Source organism: Chiloscyllium punctatum, chromosome 9, assembly GCF_047496795.1.
Source record: "Chiloscyllium punctatum isolate Juve2018m chromosome 9, sChiPun1.3, whole genome shotgun sequence".
Taxonomy (NCBI): domain Eukaryota; kingdom Metazoa; phylum Chordata; class Chondrichthyes; order Orectolobiformes; family Hemiscylliidae; genus Chiloscyllium; species Chiloscyllium punctatum.
This window is the reverse complement of record NC_092747.1, coordinates 112,502,716-112,520,815: the sequence shown is the minus strand read 5'-3', so window position 1 is coordinate 112,520,815 and position 18,100 is coordinate 112,502,716. Positions and strand designations below refer to the sequence as shown.

Sequence of the window (18,100 nt, the reverse complement as noted above, 5' to 3'; positions counted from 1 at the left end):
TTGAGCTTCTATCGTTCAAGTCCTGGCTATTTCTCACAAATCTTAAGCAGCCACACAATCAGTCCTAGAAAACAAACAGCCACAAAATAATTGTGCAAAGGTTATGTTTGTGAAGAACCAGGAAGAATAGGAGGGTTCCTTCTGTTTCAACACAGCTATGACATATCATTGCTGGTCCGTTTTCACTCCCCCCAGTGAACTATGGGCCGTTCAGACAGGGAGCTGCCAAATCTACCACATAGCAATCACTTCCACTGACTCTCAGCCTGTTTTGGTACAAGCCAAACATTTCCAGATGGAATAATGGCAACAGAAACTTCCAGAATCATAACGTAAACCTATCACTTCAAAATCCCACAGCATTTTACATAAAGCAAAAAAAAAGTTAACACCAAGGGGTTATTAAGGCAAATGACACTTGGTCACAGGGATAGGTTTTAAGGAGCACCTTACAATCATAGAACCGCTACAGTGTGGAAAGAGGCCATTCGGTCCATCGAGTTTGCACCAACTTTCTGACAAATATCCTGCCCAAACTCAGACCCCTACCCTACCCCCGTGGTCTCGCATTTCTCACGGCTAACCCACATAACCTGCACGTCCCTAGATACAACAGACAACTTAGCATAGCCAATCACCTAACCTCCAAAGGCTTAGAAGAGGGGAGAAGGGTGGGGAGATGGAGAGGTGTGGAGAATGAATTCGAAAGCTGAGGGCTGTGGCAGTTGATGGCATGGTTGAAATTGATGGAGCGATTAAACCTGGCATTCTCTAGAAGCCAATCGTTGAGGACCATGCCTCAGCAGTTTGTGGGGCTGGAGGAGATGGCAGAGATAGTCAGAACCAAGGTCACGGAGGGAGCTTGAAAACAATTGTGAATATTTTAATAATCAAGCCCTTGTATAAACAATGTAGGTCAGTATGCTCAAGGGCATTGGATGGACAGCGTTTAATACAGGTAGAATTTCAAAGGATACAATGTCAGAGACTAACCACTTAGAACAGTTAAGTCTAAAAACAAAGGCATGGATTAGGATTTCAGCAGCAGAGCAGAGTCAAGCATACTACAAAATGGTAGAGGTCGGTGACATTAGTGACTGTACAAACATGTAGCAGATGGAGGTTAAACAACTGAATGAAGAAAAAATTTACTCCTTACAGCAAATTTGTAAGCAAAGTTAGAACTTTGGAATAAAATGGACAGTACAAAAGGATTAAGTGGGTGATAGAAGACAGAATGGTGGCGAATGGATGTTTCTTGGGCTGGAGCAAATTGGAATTCTCTGGGGAGGTGTGTGTTAGGATTCCTGTTGTTCCTGATATATATTATGTTGTGACTGTACAGGAGGCCACTTTTGGAATAGTGCATTCAATCCTGGTCTCCCTGCTACAGGAAAGATGTTGATAAACTTGACAGGGTTGAAAAAAAGATTTACAAGGATGTTGCCAGGGTTGGAGGGTTGGAGTTAAAAGGGAGAGGCTAAATAGACTGGGGCCATTTTCCTGGGGCGTCGGAGGTTGAGGGGTGACCTTAGAGAGGGACATGGGCAGGGTGAATAGACAAGGTCTTTTTCCCAGGGTAGGAGAGTCCAGAACTAGAGGGCATAAGTTTATGGTGAGAGGGGAGAGATTTAAAAGGGACCTAAGGGGCAACGATTTCAAACAGAGGTGGTGTGTTTATGGAATGAGCTGCCATAACAAGTGGGGGAGGCTGGTATGATTACAATATTTAAAAGGCATTTGGAGGGGTATATGAATAGGAAGGGTTTGGAGGGATAAGGGCCGGGTGCTGACAGGTGGGACTAGATTGGGTTGGGATATCTGGTCAGCATGGACAGGTTGGACCAAAGGGTCTGTTTTCGTGCTGTCCATCTCTATGACTATGACTCTAAACGGGTCTAGATCATTTAGGATATCCAGTCGGCATGGACAAGTTGGTCTGAAGGGTCTGTTTCCGTGTTGTACAACTGTGACTGTATTAGTGACCTACAGCCTGGTGTAGGGGACACATTTTCAAAATCTGCATAGCATATAAAACTTGCAAGTATTGTGAATTGAAGTAGGTGCTATCGAGATTCAAAAAAAATTAGAAATATTGCTGGAATGCACAGATGAAATTTAATGCATAATGTATGAAGTGAGTCAAGTGACTGGAAAGAACCTAGTTGATCAATATTACACAAAGGATACAGGAGCAGATAGATATGTAAGCATGTACATATTGAAGACAACAAGATAGGTCAACAGCATGACTAAATCATAGAGCATCCTAAACTATCTTTTTTTTTAAAAAAAGGGAGTGTCCATAAGTAAGTTGTGTTAAGACCTTATATAGAACACCTGATTCAGCCTGATCTAGAACTTTCCATCCAGGTCTGTGCACCACAATTTAGGAAAAACGTTAAGATATTGGGGAGAGTGTAGGAAAGACTCTTAAGAATGTTTACAAGAATGAGGAACTTCAGTTGGTTGGACGTATTGGAGAAGTTGGAACTGGTTTTTTTGAAAGCAGGAAATTTGTTGAGAGGTATTCAAAATCACGCATTTGTGAGACAGGGGTGGGTACGTATGGAGGCGTTTCTGGGCAGTATATTCGGGGGAAAAGATGTTCTTACTGCTGGAAGGATCAAGAATCACAGAGCACAGATTTCAGGTTACTGGAAAAGGTAACATGAGCAAACTAATTTCTCATAGAATCAGTGGTTAGTATCTGGATTATTCTGGTGGTGGAAGCAGGTTCAGTTGAGGCATTCAACAGGCAGTTGTATTAATATTTGGAAAAGCAAGAATCAATGAGGTCACAAGGAGAAGGCAAGGGAGTTAGCATGAGGTGGACGGATCCTTCAGAGACCTAACATAGACATGACAAAGAAAATAGCTCTCTGTAATCTCAAACATTTTTTTAATGATCTCAACTGATTAGGCATTTGGAAGGACCATTGAATAAAGCCAATAACAATTTGCTATTCAATAAACCTGCCTCTATATTATAGAATTGCACAGCACACTGATAGCAAAAATAGAAGAGTTCTTGTAAGAACAATTATAGACACAATGACAAAGACATAGCCACATCCATAGAACTCTCCCAAAGACAAAATCAAACTCTACACAACAAACCTACAAAAAAAAAGAGATTGCAAGCTCTATCACATTCAAAGTACTTAGCACATGTTTTGTGGTTGTCAGCTACCAAAGCCACAATTTGTCTTCATAAGAAATCAAACACAAGGTATCATTATTGTTGGGACTCGACTCACTGGTGTTTGGAAGAACGAGAGGTGATCTCATTGAATAATAGAGGTTTCTTAAGGAGCTCGACAGGGTAAATGTTGAGAGGATGCCTCCTCTCATGGGTGAGTCTAGGACCAGAGGGCAGAGTCTCAGAATTTAGGGGTGACAATTTAAGACTGAGATGTAAAGGAATTTCTTCTCTCAGTGTCTTTGGAACTCCTTGCTGCAGAGAGCAGTGGGGTAGAGTCCTTGTGTATACTCAAGGCTGGAATAGATTCTTGATCAGTCAGGGAATCAAACGTTTTTGGGAACATGCAAGTGGGTGTGAGGAATGTCACATCAGCCATGATCCTATTGAAAGGGAAGTAGGCTCAAGGGACAGAACAGTCTACTGCTGTTCCTGATTTATTAAAAGAAACTCAAACTTTACACCGTATCTTCTGATTTCAAACTGGAATTATAGTTTAAAAAGACTCCAGTCCATTACTATTTTCCATAGCTCTTGTGGCTAAGTTGATCAAGGGAAATGTGGGAAGGCAGGGTATCAATGATCAGCCATGATCTTAATCATGGGGTCAGTTAGCTCAGTTGGTTAAACAGCTGGTTTTTAATGTAGAGTGGTGCCAATAGTGTGGGTTCAATTCCGAAGGTTACCATGAAGGACTCGCTTCACCTGAGGCACAGTGACCCTCAGATTAAACCACCACCAGTCATCTTCCTCTACTGAGAGAGCAGTCTTCTTGTCTTCTGGGGCTATGGTGACTCCTAAGGGTGGCACGGTGCTTAGCACTGCTGCCTCACAGTGCCAGGGACCTGGGTTCAATTCCACTCTTGGGGGGAGCGTCTGTCTGGAATTTGCACATTCTCCCAGTGTCTGCGTAGGTTTCCTCCGGGTGCTCTGGTTTCCTTCCACAGTCCAATGATGTGCAGGTCATGTGGATTGGCCGTGCGAAATACAGGGTCACAGGGATAGGGAAGGGGATGGATCTGGGTGGGATGTTCTTTGGAGGGTCGGTGTGGACTCGATGGGCCAAATGGCCTGCTTCCACACTGTAGTGATTCTACAATTAATGAATAGCAGAACAAGCTAGAAGAGTCAAATGGTCTATTCCTGCTCCTATTTTCAATGTTTTTGTTACTTGCTCAGCACCTACCCATGAGGAACAATTTAAAAGTAGCCAGAAGAGTTATCACTGGGTGAAATCAAATGAACGCTAGTGACTTGGGGTGGAGAATTGATGGGAAGAACAATTAATAAAACGTAACCAACATTATCAGTTGAAGATTGTAGGCACTCAGCATCTGCCTTACACATCACTAGACACAGAACATAACCAATGAAAGAAGAAATGGGAAAAATGGAAAAGAAGGCTTCACAATCTGTACTTTTGCCTTCACTGTTGAGTTTGTCAGTGGTCAAAGCTTTTCAACCTCCCTGACCTGGGCTTAAAGTGGGCAGCAGAGCACAAGTTTTAGACTGAGTTATTAGTGATAAAGAAATAAAGCCCAAGAACATTCATCAAATCCTCAATTAGGACAGAGGAGTAGGCCTTTCATAGAATCCCTACAGTGTGGAAACAGGTCATTTGGTCCAACAAGTCCACACCAACCCTCCGAAGAGTATCCTACCCAGACCTATTCCCCAATCCTCTTACTCTACATTTACCCTTGACTAATGCACCCAAACTACATGTCGCTGAATACTCTGGACAATTTCCCAAGGTCAATTCACTTGACCTGCACATCTTTGGACTGTGGGAGGAAACCAGAGCATCTGGAGGAAACCCACACAGACATGGGAGAATGTGCAAACTCCACGCAGAGAGTTGCCCGAGGCTAGAATTGAACCCGGGTCCCTGGTGCTGTGAGGCAGCAGTGCTAACCACTGAGCCACCGTGCCACCCGAGTTTGTTCAATATACCATTCGAATGAGATCATGGCTGATCTGTGGCCTAATTTTCTATACCTGCCTTTGACCCAGATTCTTTAATACATTTGGTGAACAAAAAAAATCTCAGAATTAAAATCAATAACTCATCTAGCATTGCAAGTAGATCCAACGGAAAAGACGCACAATGACCTGGTGAGTCCCTGGTGACTTTTTAATCCTATATTCTATGATGTCAATCTGGATTCTTTTAATTGCACAAGTTGTTTCAACATTATATAGTTAAGTATGAAGATGGATTAGGAGGGCTGAACTGATTTCGCTCTCATCCCTCTCCTCCCTGACTGTATATAGTTCAGTGTGAGAACCAAGTCAACCAGGTTCCTTTCCTCACAATAAAACCCACTAGTTTAATGCAAACAAAAATTTACTCAAGATACACAATCTTTGCTGTGCAAGTCCATGATATATGTATGTGTCGAGTCAATATTCGAAATGAATATTGCGGATAATTCATCTTCATTGCAATAGGCAGATGTAAGCATTTTGAATAATTGTGTAAATTATGCACAAGTAAGTAACTCGCAAATTAAATAAGATGCTTGAAGATCAAAAACTAGAGGACAACTGTACAGGAATGGAAAATAAATCCTACCATTGTTGATGCATTGTCTTGGATAACAGCTGAAGGATTTACAACTGTAGCGTCTCCAAAAGGAACTGTATTTAAATCCTGAGCACATGCATCAGTACAAATGGTTTTGGATACAATTGGTTGGTCTCCTTTATTGTTATATTCATTGTATGTGTTGTTTCCCACAATTCTAGACAGAAGAACATTAAAGTCATGCATTAGAAAGGTCTACTTAGCCCTTTCAAGTTAAATTTTATGACACTAACTTTGTTACCTTAGCATTTAACAGTATTTTGAATTATGCCATTTTCCTCTCAACTACAGTGTGCTTGAGTTAATTACGGTAATTCGCTTGCTTAACATTGAGGTCACATCTTGAAAAGTACAACTTTAAAGTGAAATATTTAAGCAAATTCAATTGTCCCATTACACCAGTGTAAAAACCTGCAGTTAGCTTACATTGAAACTTCCCCAAAACTAAATATTATACCTTGTCATCTGAAATAACTGTTCATTTCTAAAGAGTGAAATTACTTAAGATAAATAAATTTAAAATATAAATCCTAACTATTTCTACTTCTCTCCCAAAGTGAGGAGCTGGGTGTGGCATTAGAGGAATATGATGAGCAGAAGGGGCCATTCCAAAATGGTGGAAATTTCAACACATGCAAAGGGGCACACTTAACTAAACTATCTGCAGTACGTAAATGTTAAAAAAAAAGTGCGTATGTCTGTAACACATCTAGAAAAGATCTGGTTAAATCAGTTATCATGCAGCCATTTCCTTACCCTGCAAAGTGGCTTTCATCATTAGCTAACTGCAGATTCTCCATTTCATTCTTCCTTAAATGCAGATCTCTGCCATAATTTTGCTGGGCCATTCCAATGAGCTCTGTTTCATTTTAATGCTAAAAACATAAAAGAAAAACCTGAAACAAAAACAAAATGAAAATTCCTCAAACCAGGAAGCATGCTCCAAACCAGACAGTAATAAAGCTGAACATTGAACTGCTCTGAAGAAATCATGCAGTTGGTGGCATCCTTTTAGGCATCAGGACTTTAGGGCAATAAGTAACTTAGCCACATGGCTATGCTTTGATCTAAGGACAGCCAGAGTCCAACAGGGGCTACAGTGTGCACCAAAACATAAAGCCTCAACGATGCTTCGGAAGGTGATCATCCGAGGGATGCTTCCTGTCCCAAGCATAAAGATCCGACAGTATTCTCCAGATCTTCGGAGCCTTAAGCTTGCACCGTATGACAAGAAAGTGAGGATTGCAGAGTTAGAAAGCGTGATGCTGGAAAAGCACACAGGTCAGGCAGCATCCGAGAAGCAAGAGAGTCGACGTTTCCAGCATAAACCCTTCATCAGGAATGGGGCGGGAGGGACAAGAGAGCTGAGAGATAAATGAGAGGGGGAAGGTAGTTGGGAATACGATAGGTAGATGAAGGTGGGGGATGATGGTGATAGGTCAGAGAGGAGGGTGGAGCGGATCAGTGGGAAGGAAGGTGGACAGGTAGGACAGTTCAAGAGAGCGATGCCAAGTTGAAAGACTGGATCTGGGATAAGGTAGGGGGTGGGGTGGCAAAATGAGGAATCTGATGAAATCAACATTGATACCGCTTGCACCCCCCACCTTCATCTACTGATTGCTTTCCCAGCTACCTTCCCCCCACTCTCCCATTTAGCTCTGTCCCCTTGGGCCCCCCACATTCCTGATGAAGAGCTTATGCTCGAAACGTTGACCCTCCTGCTCCTTGGATGCTGTCTGACCGGCTGTGCTTTTCCAGCACCACACTCTTTGACGTCTACCATTTGAGACAGGATGAGCGTGGGCAAGGAGCAGGTGGAGCAAGTGAAAGGCACCCAGGTCAGAACAAATCCTTATCACCTGTGAACCAATGCAGAAATTCATTTTTAAAAATGTATTTTTTCTTGTAATGTGGGTGTCACTAGCTAAGTCAACGTTTATTGCTCATCCTCAGTTACCCTTGAAGGTGGTAGTGAGTCACCTTTCTGAACCTCTGGTGTACATTCAACAGTACTGTTAGGAGAGGATTTTGACTCAGTGATAGTGAAGGACCATTTATATAGCTTTCCTCAAACAGCACCTTCCAAACCCACAACCTCTACTATCTAGAAGGAACAGGGAGGCAGCTACATGGGAACACCATGAATTTCAAGTTCCCCTCCAAGCCACTCAATGTCCTGACTTGGAAGCATACTGTCACAAAAGCTAGAAAGATATCAGGATCACCTTATTGTGGGAGCCTTCAATTAGCCTTTAAAGATCAGATTTTCTACTGTATCACACAACTATTAAAAGGCTGTGCATTAACAAAAAAAGTAGGTAGTAGTGAGAGCAAAATCCTGTATTTTACACAAGATGGACTGAGGGCACTGAAGTGGAAATGCACAGAGGCTGGAAAAACTTTAAAAAAGGATACAGTAATCACTGTTACACTGTGGTCTCACTGGAAGAGGGGGTGCAGGGGAACACAAAACAGCAAATTCTTCCAAAATTATACAATGTCAGCCCCACAAAAGGAGCAAAGGGCATTTTCAACCTGTATGGTTCAACAAAATCTCAGGAACCAAAAGAAAATCCTATTAAAGCAAGTAACTTTCAAAACATTGTGACAATGAAATGTTGTTCCTGGAATAAATTATGAGATCTAATGGAAATTATTGGAGTGCAGAAATTATGGTCAACAGAGAAAACACCAAACTTCCAATGTGACACCAAAACAGGAATTTCATTTCTTCCAGGCAAAGACAGGGGCTAAAGCAAGACTTCTTCCAAGTCAGCCAATTATAACCCTCCATAGACCAGGAGGATTCAACTCAAAATCAAGGGACAGTTGACTGTTGCAGTTCAGAGCAGAAATCTTCAATGCAATCCAAAAGGAATGTTCACTATTAAACTGAAAAGCTTACACAGATCTGCAACTCCTCTCTAGAATTGGAAAGCCAAGGCAAACGGAAAGAATGGAGAGCAGAATTTCCAAAAAAAAATTAAAAAAAGGTCTTGGGAAGCTGAAAACTGCTCTTCATGACACAGTGATGCTAAATCAGTGTGGTTGTGCATCTAAAAGGAAAGTTCCACATCCACGTTTACAGAGGTGAAAGTGAGAAATTGGATCAATATTGCATCAGGGAAATCTCATGACTTGATGGGCTGAATGAACATTTTCTGCTCCTTTGTCTTATGGTAGAATCTCAACTGGAAATCAGTCAGCGTTTCAGTACAGGTCCAGCATTGAAGTCAAACAGGTCCCTGTGAATCTGTATTGACCTCTCGTTATGAAATTACGGGACATTGAGCCAAAGGCACCTGTGGTTAGGAGTCCAGCAATGCTAGAAAAAAGCGCTTTTAAAAAATCTAAGGAGAAGGGAACGGTGACTTTTGGCAACTATCTTCAGACAAACAATCCAAACTACTGACAATACTCCTCACATCGTGTAGGAGATATTGCTTAAATCAAATAAAATTTTGTTATTAATTACATCTGGAACTTTTCAAAAAGAATGAGGAGGAATATTTTATAATGGGTTATCTGACATAAGGATGGCATCTTTATTTTATAAAATATGGCAGCCCTTCTTGAATTATATGAATACAGATATTTTGGCTATCCTAACAAGGGCTTTTATTTAATTGAGATTACGAACCTGGCTGGTCCGGGGCCCCTTGGGAGAGGAATCCCGCATGAATACGGGTTTTGTTACATTTGATGTTAACACATTTCGAGCATGTATCTCACTACCCAATTTCTATGTTATCCACTGTTTTTTTTTCTCTTTCTCTTATTTGAATAATGTAAGAGACTTAAATATACATTCTAGTTAGTTGTAGGTTAGATTAGTAGTTAGATGAGTTTTGTTTATTTTTCTCGGTATTTTTCTTTTGTTAAATTTTGGTTATTATATATTTAAGATTTAATTGTATATCAATGTTTGTACTTGAGAGTTTTGTTTATTTTTGTAAACTTGTAAAAATTTTAAATTTCTAATAAAAATATCTATACATCAAAAAAAAGGATGGCATCTTAATTCACAGTTCCACTGCAACAGAGCAAGATGGCCGAGTGAGGGCAGTGTGACAATGTTTGCAAAATACAGGACTAACACTCACAAACACAGAGGCAGTCTGTAACCATTAAATCTCTAGGCCACATCATTCATGCATTAGACGGCAGGGCTGACCTTTTAAGAAAGCCCAATGCAATCAAAACATTATCTTGAAGTGTCACAGAACTTCAGCAATTTGTGAAGATGGTGAATTAAGTAGGAAAGTTCTTATCCAATTTGGCACACACAAAATTGGGCAGTGCAAATATTGCATAGACAAGACCAAGTGTTTGGAAGGAAAACAAAATTCTTTTAAGTGTAAATGAGATGCTCGTTTCATCAGACGCATTCTGTCATATTTATATAACCTCGAACCACCTACAATAATTAAAAGCAAGGTAAAGTCACCATAGTCTTATCAGACCATAAGACTCATTAGAGGGGGGGGCGATTAGAGATGCATCAAATAGACTAAATGCTATACTGTTTCAGATTCAGAAAGATGATAAATATAGTTAAAAATCACACAACATCAGGTTATAGTCCAACAGGTTTATTTGGAAGCACTAGCTTTCGGAGCGCTGATCTGAAATGTGATTTTTAACTTTGTATAACCCAGTCCAACATCAGCATCTCCAAACCATGGTATGCACAGATCAGTATTTTATGTATCCAGGTCTTTGACTGAAACAGAGCAATGAGATGCAGTAATTGAAAACAAAAAGCATCATGATCAACCACATTAGAATGCTAAATTCTCACAAATATTGTCTTAAATCTGAAGTCCACTATTGAAACTGATTGCCATTGACTTCATTGCTAAATGCCAAAGAATTAACAAAAGATGTTACCAAGAGCGCAAAGATTTTATTTGAGATTGATGAGCATTGATGCTACCACCACACCACTGAAAAGGAGTGGTGCAGTTCATGAATATGTTCCACCATCGTCCTTTTACACACAAAAATGGTTAGCCAATTAATGGCACTTAAATGCAGAGGACAAATTTAAAAGTGAGCTGATGTTTTTTTGCGGTGTTCATTGTTTGCTCTGGCTGGAATGGTCACTAATATAGAGTGCCCTTTGGTATGAACAGAATACATATTTTTGGGCTACCTTTAAGCAATTCACATTTTCAAATCACAGAAGCATTTGCTAGAAACCATACATAACCGGACGTGCATGTAATTTGCAGAAATAGAAAACAATGACATTTTTTAAAATATCTCAACATGGATCCTGGTGGGGTTTGAAAAATTATATTGGAGTACTATTGAGTAATCAAATTTTATATAGCCTTAACATATGTACACAAGAAAAGCAAGTTTGGCTAGTTATCTGGATTACAGAGATTAGAGATGCATACAAAATAATATAATTCTGGTTGAGCGTTCGGCCTGAGCACTTCATAGAACATAGATAGAACATAGAACAATACAGCACAGAACAGGCCCTTCGGCCCACGATGTTGTGCCGAATTTCTATCCTAGATTAAGCACCCATCCATGTACCTATCCAAATGCCGCTTAAAGGTCGCCAATGAATCTGACTCGACCACTCCCTCGGGCAGCGCATTCCATGCCCCCACCACTCTCTGGGTAAAGAACCCACCCCTGACATCTCCCCTATACCTTCCACCCTTCACCTTAAATTTATGTCCCCTTGTAACACTCTGTTGTACCCGGGGGAAAAGTTTCTGACTGTCTACTCTATCTATTCCTCTGATCATCTTATAAACCTCTATCAAGTCACCCCTCATCCTTCGCCGTTCCAACGAGAAAAGGCCGAGAACTCTCAACCTATCCTCGTACGACCTACTCTCCATTCCAGGCAACATCCTGGTAAATCTTCTCTGCACCCTCTCCAAAGCTTCCACATCTTTCCTAAAGTGAGGCGACCAGAACTGCACACAGTACTCCAAATGTGGCCTAACCAAAGTCCTGTACAGCTGCAACATCACCTCACGACTCTTGAATTCAATCCCTCTGCTAATGAACGATAATACTCCATAGGCCTTCTTACAAACTCTATCCACCTGAGTGGCAACCTTCAAAGATCTATGTACATAGACCCCAAGATCCCTCTGTTCCTCCACCTGACCAAGAACCCGACCATTAACCCTGTATTCCGCATTCTTATTTGTTCTTCCAAAATGGACAACCTCACACTTGGCAGGGTTGAACTCCATCTGCCACTCCTCAGCCCAGCTCTGCATCATATCTAAGTCCCTCTGCAGCCGACAACAGCCCTCCTCACTGTCCACAACTCCACCTATCTTTGTATCATCTGCAAATTTACTGACCCACCCTTCGACTCCCTCCTCTAAGTCCTTAATAAAAATTACAAACAGCAGAGGACCCAGAACTGATCCCTGTGGAACTCCACTTGTAACTGGACTCCATGCTGAATATTTACCATCTACCACCACTCTCTGACTTCGACCGGTTAGCCAGTTTTCTATCCAATTGGCCAAATTTCCCTCTATCCCATGCCTCCTGACTTTCCGCATAAGCCTACCATGGGGAACCTTATCAAATGCCTTACTAAAATCCATGTACACTACATCCACTGCTCTACCCTCATCCACATGCTTGGTCACCTCCTCGAAGAATTCAATAAGACTTGTAAGGCAAGACCTACCCTTCACAAATCCGTGCTGGCTGTCCCTAATCAAGCAGTGTCTTTCCAGATACTCGTAAATCCTATCCCTCAGTACCCTTTCCATTACTTTGCCTACCACAGAAGTAAGACTAACTGGCCTGTAATTCCCGGGGTTATCCCTATTCCCTTTTTTGAACAGGGGCACAACATTCGCTACTCTCCAGTCCCCTGGTACCACCCCAGTGAAGACGAGAAGATCATTGCCAACGGTACTGCAATTTCCTCTCTTGCTTCCCACATAATCCATGTAGTGATTCAGCTATATTGCAGGTGATTACATTTTATAGCGATCTTTAAACTGGTTTGAGGGGAAAGCTAAAAAGATAAAGTGCTCAGGCAATTACAGAGATCTGGCATGTGTTGTATTCTGTATTGTTAATATGATGACTCAATCTTTAAATCTGGTTTCTGTATTGCCATTTAAAATACAAGTGGCCTAGCAATTTTCTCCTTGCCGTTAATAACATGTTATAATTACCACAAGGTTTCACCACATAGAAATGAAAGCTACACTTTCCACAATTACAACTAAATTTGAAAAAGGACTAAGTTAGATTTAGTTAAGCTAAGTTCATAAGTAGTCAACTAAGAAGCTAAAAGGAATTCAAACTTTTTCTGCATAAATTTATCAGCTTGTGGAGCAACTTCCATCTACTGAAGATGGTGGATATTGAAGATCATATTGGCAACTTGAGAACTAGTTTAAAAACTGACCAACAGCTTAATAATTTTAACAAATTCAAATGTGCCCCCAAATACAAGTAGTAATACAGTCAAGTGGGAATGAGGCTTGTAATTTTGTTAATATGAATTGTCAGCATTCCTTTACTTGTAATGAAAGAATGGCACTGGATAACTATTGCAAGGCGTGAAAATGATGATGCTGTTTAAAAAAAGGTACAAGATTTATCTCCTCCAAAAATAATTTGAAAAACATGTATGTTGTTCAGTACCATTTATGACATGGAAAAATAGTGTTTCTAAAACACAATTAAAAATACAGGACATTCACAATATATTGCAGTGGTAGAAATCCACCCTCGCCCATCATCTCACTATTTGAGAGAGTCTGGCCAGCCCACTCTGCAAAAGCACCACACAAAAAAAAAGTCAAAAAGTATTAATATTAAAATTTCACAGAATTATTCCAACACAGAGGACGCCATTTGTCCCATTGTGCCTGTACTGGTTTCCTTTTGTCCACACCTGTGCACATTATTTTTATTCAAATAATCACCAACGCCTTTCAAATGCCTCTGCCACATTTCATACCCTAACTATTCATTGAATGGAGTGGTTTTCCCCACTTCACCTTGCTTCTAATGTGATCACTTTAAATCTATATACTCTTGTTCCTTTTTTGAGCAAGAACAGTTTTCCCCATTCTCTCAGTTTTGAAAACCTCTGCTAGATCTCCTTTCAGACTTCTTCTCTCCAAGAACAGTTTCAAGTGCTTCATTTTTGGATCCTATGAACATTTTTCAATCTGCTTCTTGCACAGCCTCATATGGAACATCAACATAATCTATATCAGCTGAATAACAGCATTAATAAATCTTCTGTGTCATCAAGGCATTGGATAGCCAGCATTTGCTTGATTGGTTTGACAAGAAGTTTCATTCTTATATCATCCTGGATCTCTACACACCGTTTACAAAGTGTACATGTGGTATCTTCAAACAAACAAACACAAACATAAGAATTGCTGTCCTGATTTCTATATTTCTTAGTACATTCTTATGGTCCCAGCTGACAGCAATACTGGACAAGCCTTATTCCAGATGAAGCCTGGGGTGATAGATCAGTGGTTTAACTTTTGCAGTTAATTACTATGGTAGATGATCACCGAAACATTTTCACAAGTTATGTTCCAGATGCCCTTTAAAGAACCGAGCACAAGTTTATTGCACAAAAGAACAAAGACTATATATAATAGTTAGAAAGACTTTAAACACAAACATTGAACTTGTTTCAACTTGTTTCAGAACACTATCAGTTACAGCTACTCAATCCCAGAGAAACAAACACCTATCTTCAGGTTTTAAATATCTTTACTTGATGGTTTATCAGTTCTTTTCCTTGAACCGTAGCCACAATTCTACAATTCCTTTCCAAACACAATGAACAAACTTTTCACAATTCCAAAGGCCTAAACTTTGAGTTTTAGCGATGTTACCAAGATAATCTTTGGTACAGAGGGATTGTACAGAGTAAAGCCTAAACAGTTCGGTCTCTACTTATTGGAGTTCAGAAGAATGAGAGGTCAATGTGAGAGGATGCTTCCCCTTACAGGAGAGTCTAGGACCCGGAGGCATCATCTTAGAACAAAGGGGCATCAACTTAAGACGAGAAGAGGAAGAATTTCTTCTCTCAGAGGGTTAAGAGTCTTTGGAACTCCTTGCCACACAGCCCTGTAGGGAAGAATTCTTGTATATATTTAAGGCTGAGATAGATCCTTAAACAGTAGCGGAATCAAGGGTGTCAGGGAAAGGACAAGAAAACAAATGCGAGGAATATCAGATCAGCCAGTTCCTGCTGAATTGTGGAGAAGGCACGGCATTTTTCTGTTCCTATCTCATATTAAATGCGATTTGCGGCCAGTAAGCAGCCTTACAGGGAATGCAATCAATTCTGTTCAGAATCGACTATCCTCCTCTGGCAAAGGTTTGTGTTCTTCTTCAAGGCTCAGAAGAGGAACTTAGACCATTTCCTTTCCTGCAAACTTGAGAAGGTGGAAGAAGCTTCAAAACTCTCACAAGAAAGCAGGCAATCTACAGAACTGCTGCCTGCAACAGTATTGACCAATATATCCTTTAGCGTTTCTTTCAAGATTGGCTTAGTGACAGTTCTCAACTGACACAATTCAATTGGAAATTGTAAAGCTTTAATCTACCAAAGGTTGCACTGGACACATGAGCAGCAGCGTGTCATTCAAAACCATTTTCTATAGGGTATTTGTGAGGAAATTCATTGAGTTGATTTATAGAGTCAGAGATGTACAGCATGGAAACAGACCCTTCTGTCCAACCTGTCCATGCCGACCAGATATCCCAACCCAATCTAGTCCCACCTGCCAACAGCCCGCCCATATCCCTCCAAACCCTTCCTATTCATATACCCATCCAAATGCCTCTTAAATGTTGCAATTGTACCAGCCTCCACCACATCCTCTGGCAGCTCATTCCATACATGTACCACCCTCTGCGTGAAACAGTTGCCTATTAGGTCTCTTTTATATCTTTCCCCTCTCACCCTAAACCTATCCCCTCTAGTCTGGATTCCACGACTCCAGGGAAAAGACTTTCTCTATTTCTCCTATCCATGCTCCTCATAATTTTGTAAACCTCTATAAGGTCACCCCTCAGCCTCCGACGCTCCAGGGAAAACAGCCCCAGCCTGTTCAGCCTCTCCCTGTAGCTCAGATCCTCCAACCCTAGCAGCATCCTTGTAAATCTTTTCTGAACCCTTTCAAGTTTCACAATATCTTTCCGATAGGAAGGAGACCAGAATTGCACACAATATTCCAACAGTGGCCTAACCAATGTCCTGTACAGCCGCAACATGACCTCACAACGCCTGTACTCAATACTCTGACCAATAAAGGAAAGCATACCAAACACCTTCTTCACTATCCTATCTACCTGTGACTCCACTTTCAAGGAGCTATGAACCTGCACTCCAAGGTCTCTTTGTTCAGCAACACTCCCTAGGACCTTACCATTAAGTGTATAAGTCCTGCTAAGATTTGCTTTCCCAAAATGCAGCACCTTGCATTTATCTGAATTAAACTCCAACTGCCACTTCTCAGCCCATTGGCCCATCTGGTCAAGATCCTGTTGTAATCTGAGGTAACCCTCTTTGCTGTCCACTACACCTCCAATTTTGGTGTCATCTGCAAACTTACTAACTGCACCTCTTATGCTCGCATCCAAATCATTTATGTAAATGACAAAAAGTAGAGGACTCAGCACCAATCCTTGTGGCACTCCACTGGTCACAGGCCTCCAGTCTGAAAAACAACCCTCCATCACCATCCTCTGTCTCCTACCTTTGAGCCAGTTCTGTATCCAAATGACTAGTTCTCCCTGTATTCCGTGAGATCTAACCTTGCTCATCAGTCTCCCATGGGGAACCTTGTCGAACGCCTTACTGAAGTCCATATAGATCACATCTACTGCTCTGCCCTCATCAATCTTCTTTGTTTTATTACAATTAAAAACATAAGTGGCAGAAAGTGAAGGAATTTTCCAAGAGTGTGGTGCTCTCCACCAGAACCCCCAGCCTGTTATGGATGGCATCCTTCATTTGCAACTGGCCTATCATGCCTCTAGAATTAACGAGCGACATATTGCAAAAAAGTGTGTGTGAGAATTTAGCCAACAAAGACACGTTGACGCTTGATATTACAGAAAGACTTTGGATCTACATATACACACACATATCTGTTCAAACTCAATCTAATTGACTTGCACTTAAACAAAAATGGAACATTTCCTTTCATCCACCTGTCAACAACTGCCTCCTTAGCAATCCCACTGACATCTATCAAAACAGTAAATCAAGACCCAAGCTAACTAATTAGTTATTCCCACAATTTAAACATGCTTGAAATTTTTACATGGCCAAACATGTCAATAATCACATTAGCTGCTTGGCTATTTTCATACATCTTACCTGAGTTTAACATTTTTTGGAACAATGCGTGTTCCGAACAGACACCAAATTAGAAAGTCTAGACAAATCGCCCGAAAATTCAGATTGTTAAGTCAGTTAATTAACTATAATGTTGGAGACGAATCTAATATCATTCTGTCGACTCCGAACACATGAGCCCACCCAAGAATAAAATACCAGATTTCTATTACCAACGGGTTACAGTAGATCAGCTACACAGACTGCAACTGTTGAAGGTAGTTCACCATCACTTCCGTCAAAGTAATAAAGGAGCTGGCTTTGTCAGAGAGACACACACAAACACACTCTGTTAAAAGACGTTCATAAAATGATTTAAAATAAAAAGGCTTTGAAACTTATAACGCAAAACAAAATACTTCACTACTACAACATGATAAACAAAAAGAAACCCAGTGTACACAGGTCACTGTTGTTCACCTACATGCTAAAAACAGATTTTCAAGGTAAACAAATTTTGGACAAACTTAAAAGCAGAAGCCAGCTTCATTTTGAAGAAACATCAAAGCCCTTCCTGTTTAATCTGGTAATTTTACCTGTACTGTTCCACACCCATGCTAGTGTGACATGCTGACATTTGGACACATAACAAAACACTGTATAGAACCTGTTGAACACAGAAGATACTCCAAATGCTGCAGATTGAAGGAGGAAGGTTTTAAGGGTTAAAGTTCACATGAACGCTGTTGTTTCCTGTTCAGATGGAGGGTGGACCAGGGTTACTGGGCGTGACATACAGGAATCTTACAACACAACCAGTATAATGAAGAAACATGGCTTAACTCTTTACATACAACATATTGTTACACTTTAAATATTATTCAAACAATGGCACTCATTTTTAAACAGTCCTCAATGCTTTAAATTGAAAACTTTTTGATCCCTTTTAAATTAGTTGCATTTTTACAAATTTCTGTTT

General features: G+C 40.6%; 1 protein-coding gene across 2 annotated transcripts in view; it reads right to left on the bottom strand.

Moving 5' to 3' along the window:
• Nucleotides 1-17,837, bottom strand: part of gramd1c (GRAM domain containing 1c) — a 56,492-nt gene extending 38,655 nt beyond the window's left edge. The window contains exons 1-3 of one of the 2 annotated variants that reach the window (XM_072578083.1): nt 17,718-17,837; nt 6,546-6,685; nt 5,778-5,946 (exon numbers count right to left, since the gene is read on the bottom strand). In XM_072578083.1, the coding sequence (XP_072434184.1) occupies nt 5,778-5,946; nt 6,546-6,637 (261 nt within the window). In that variant the 5' untranslated portion in view covers nt 6,638-6,685; nt 17,718-17,837. The remainder of the gene's footprint in view (nt 1-5,777; nt 5,947-6,545; nt 6,686-17,717) is intronic. The other variant, XM_072578084.1, reaches the window with a different exon arrangement.
• Between the last annotated feature and the right edge of the window lie 263 nt (nt 17,838-18,100).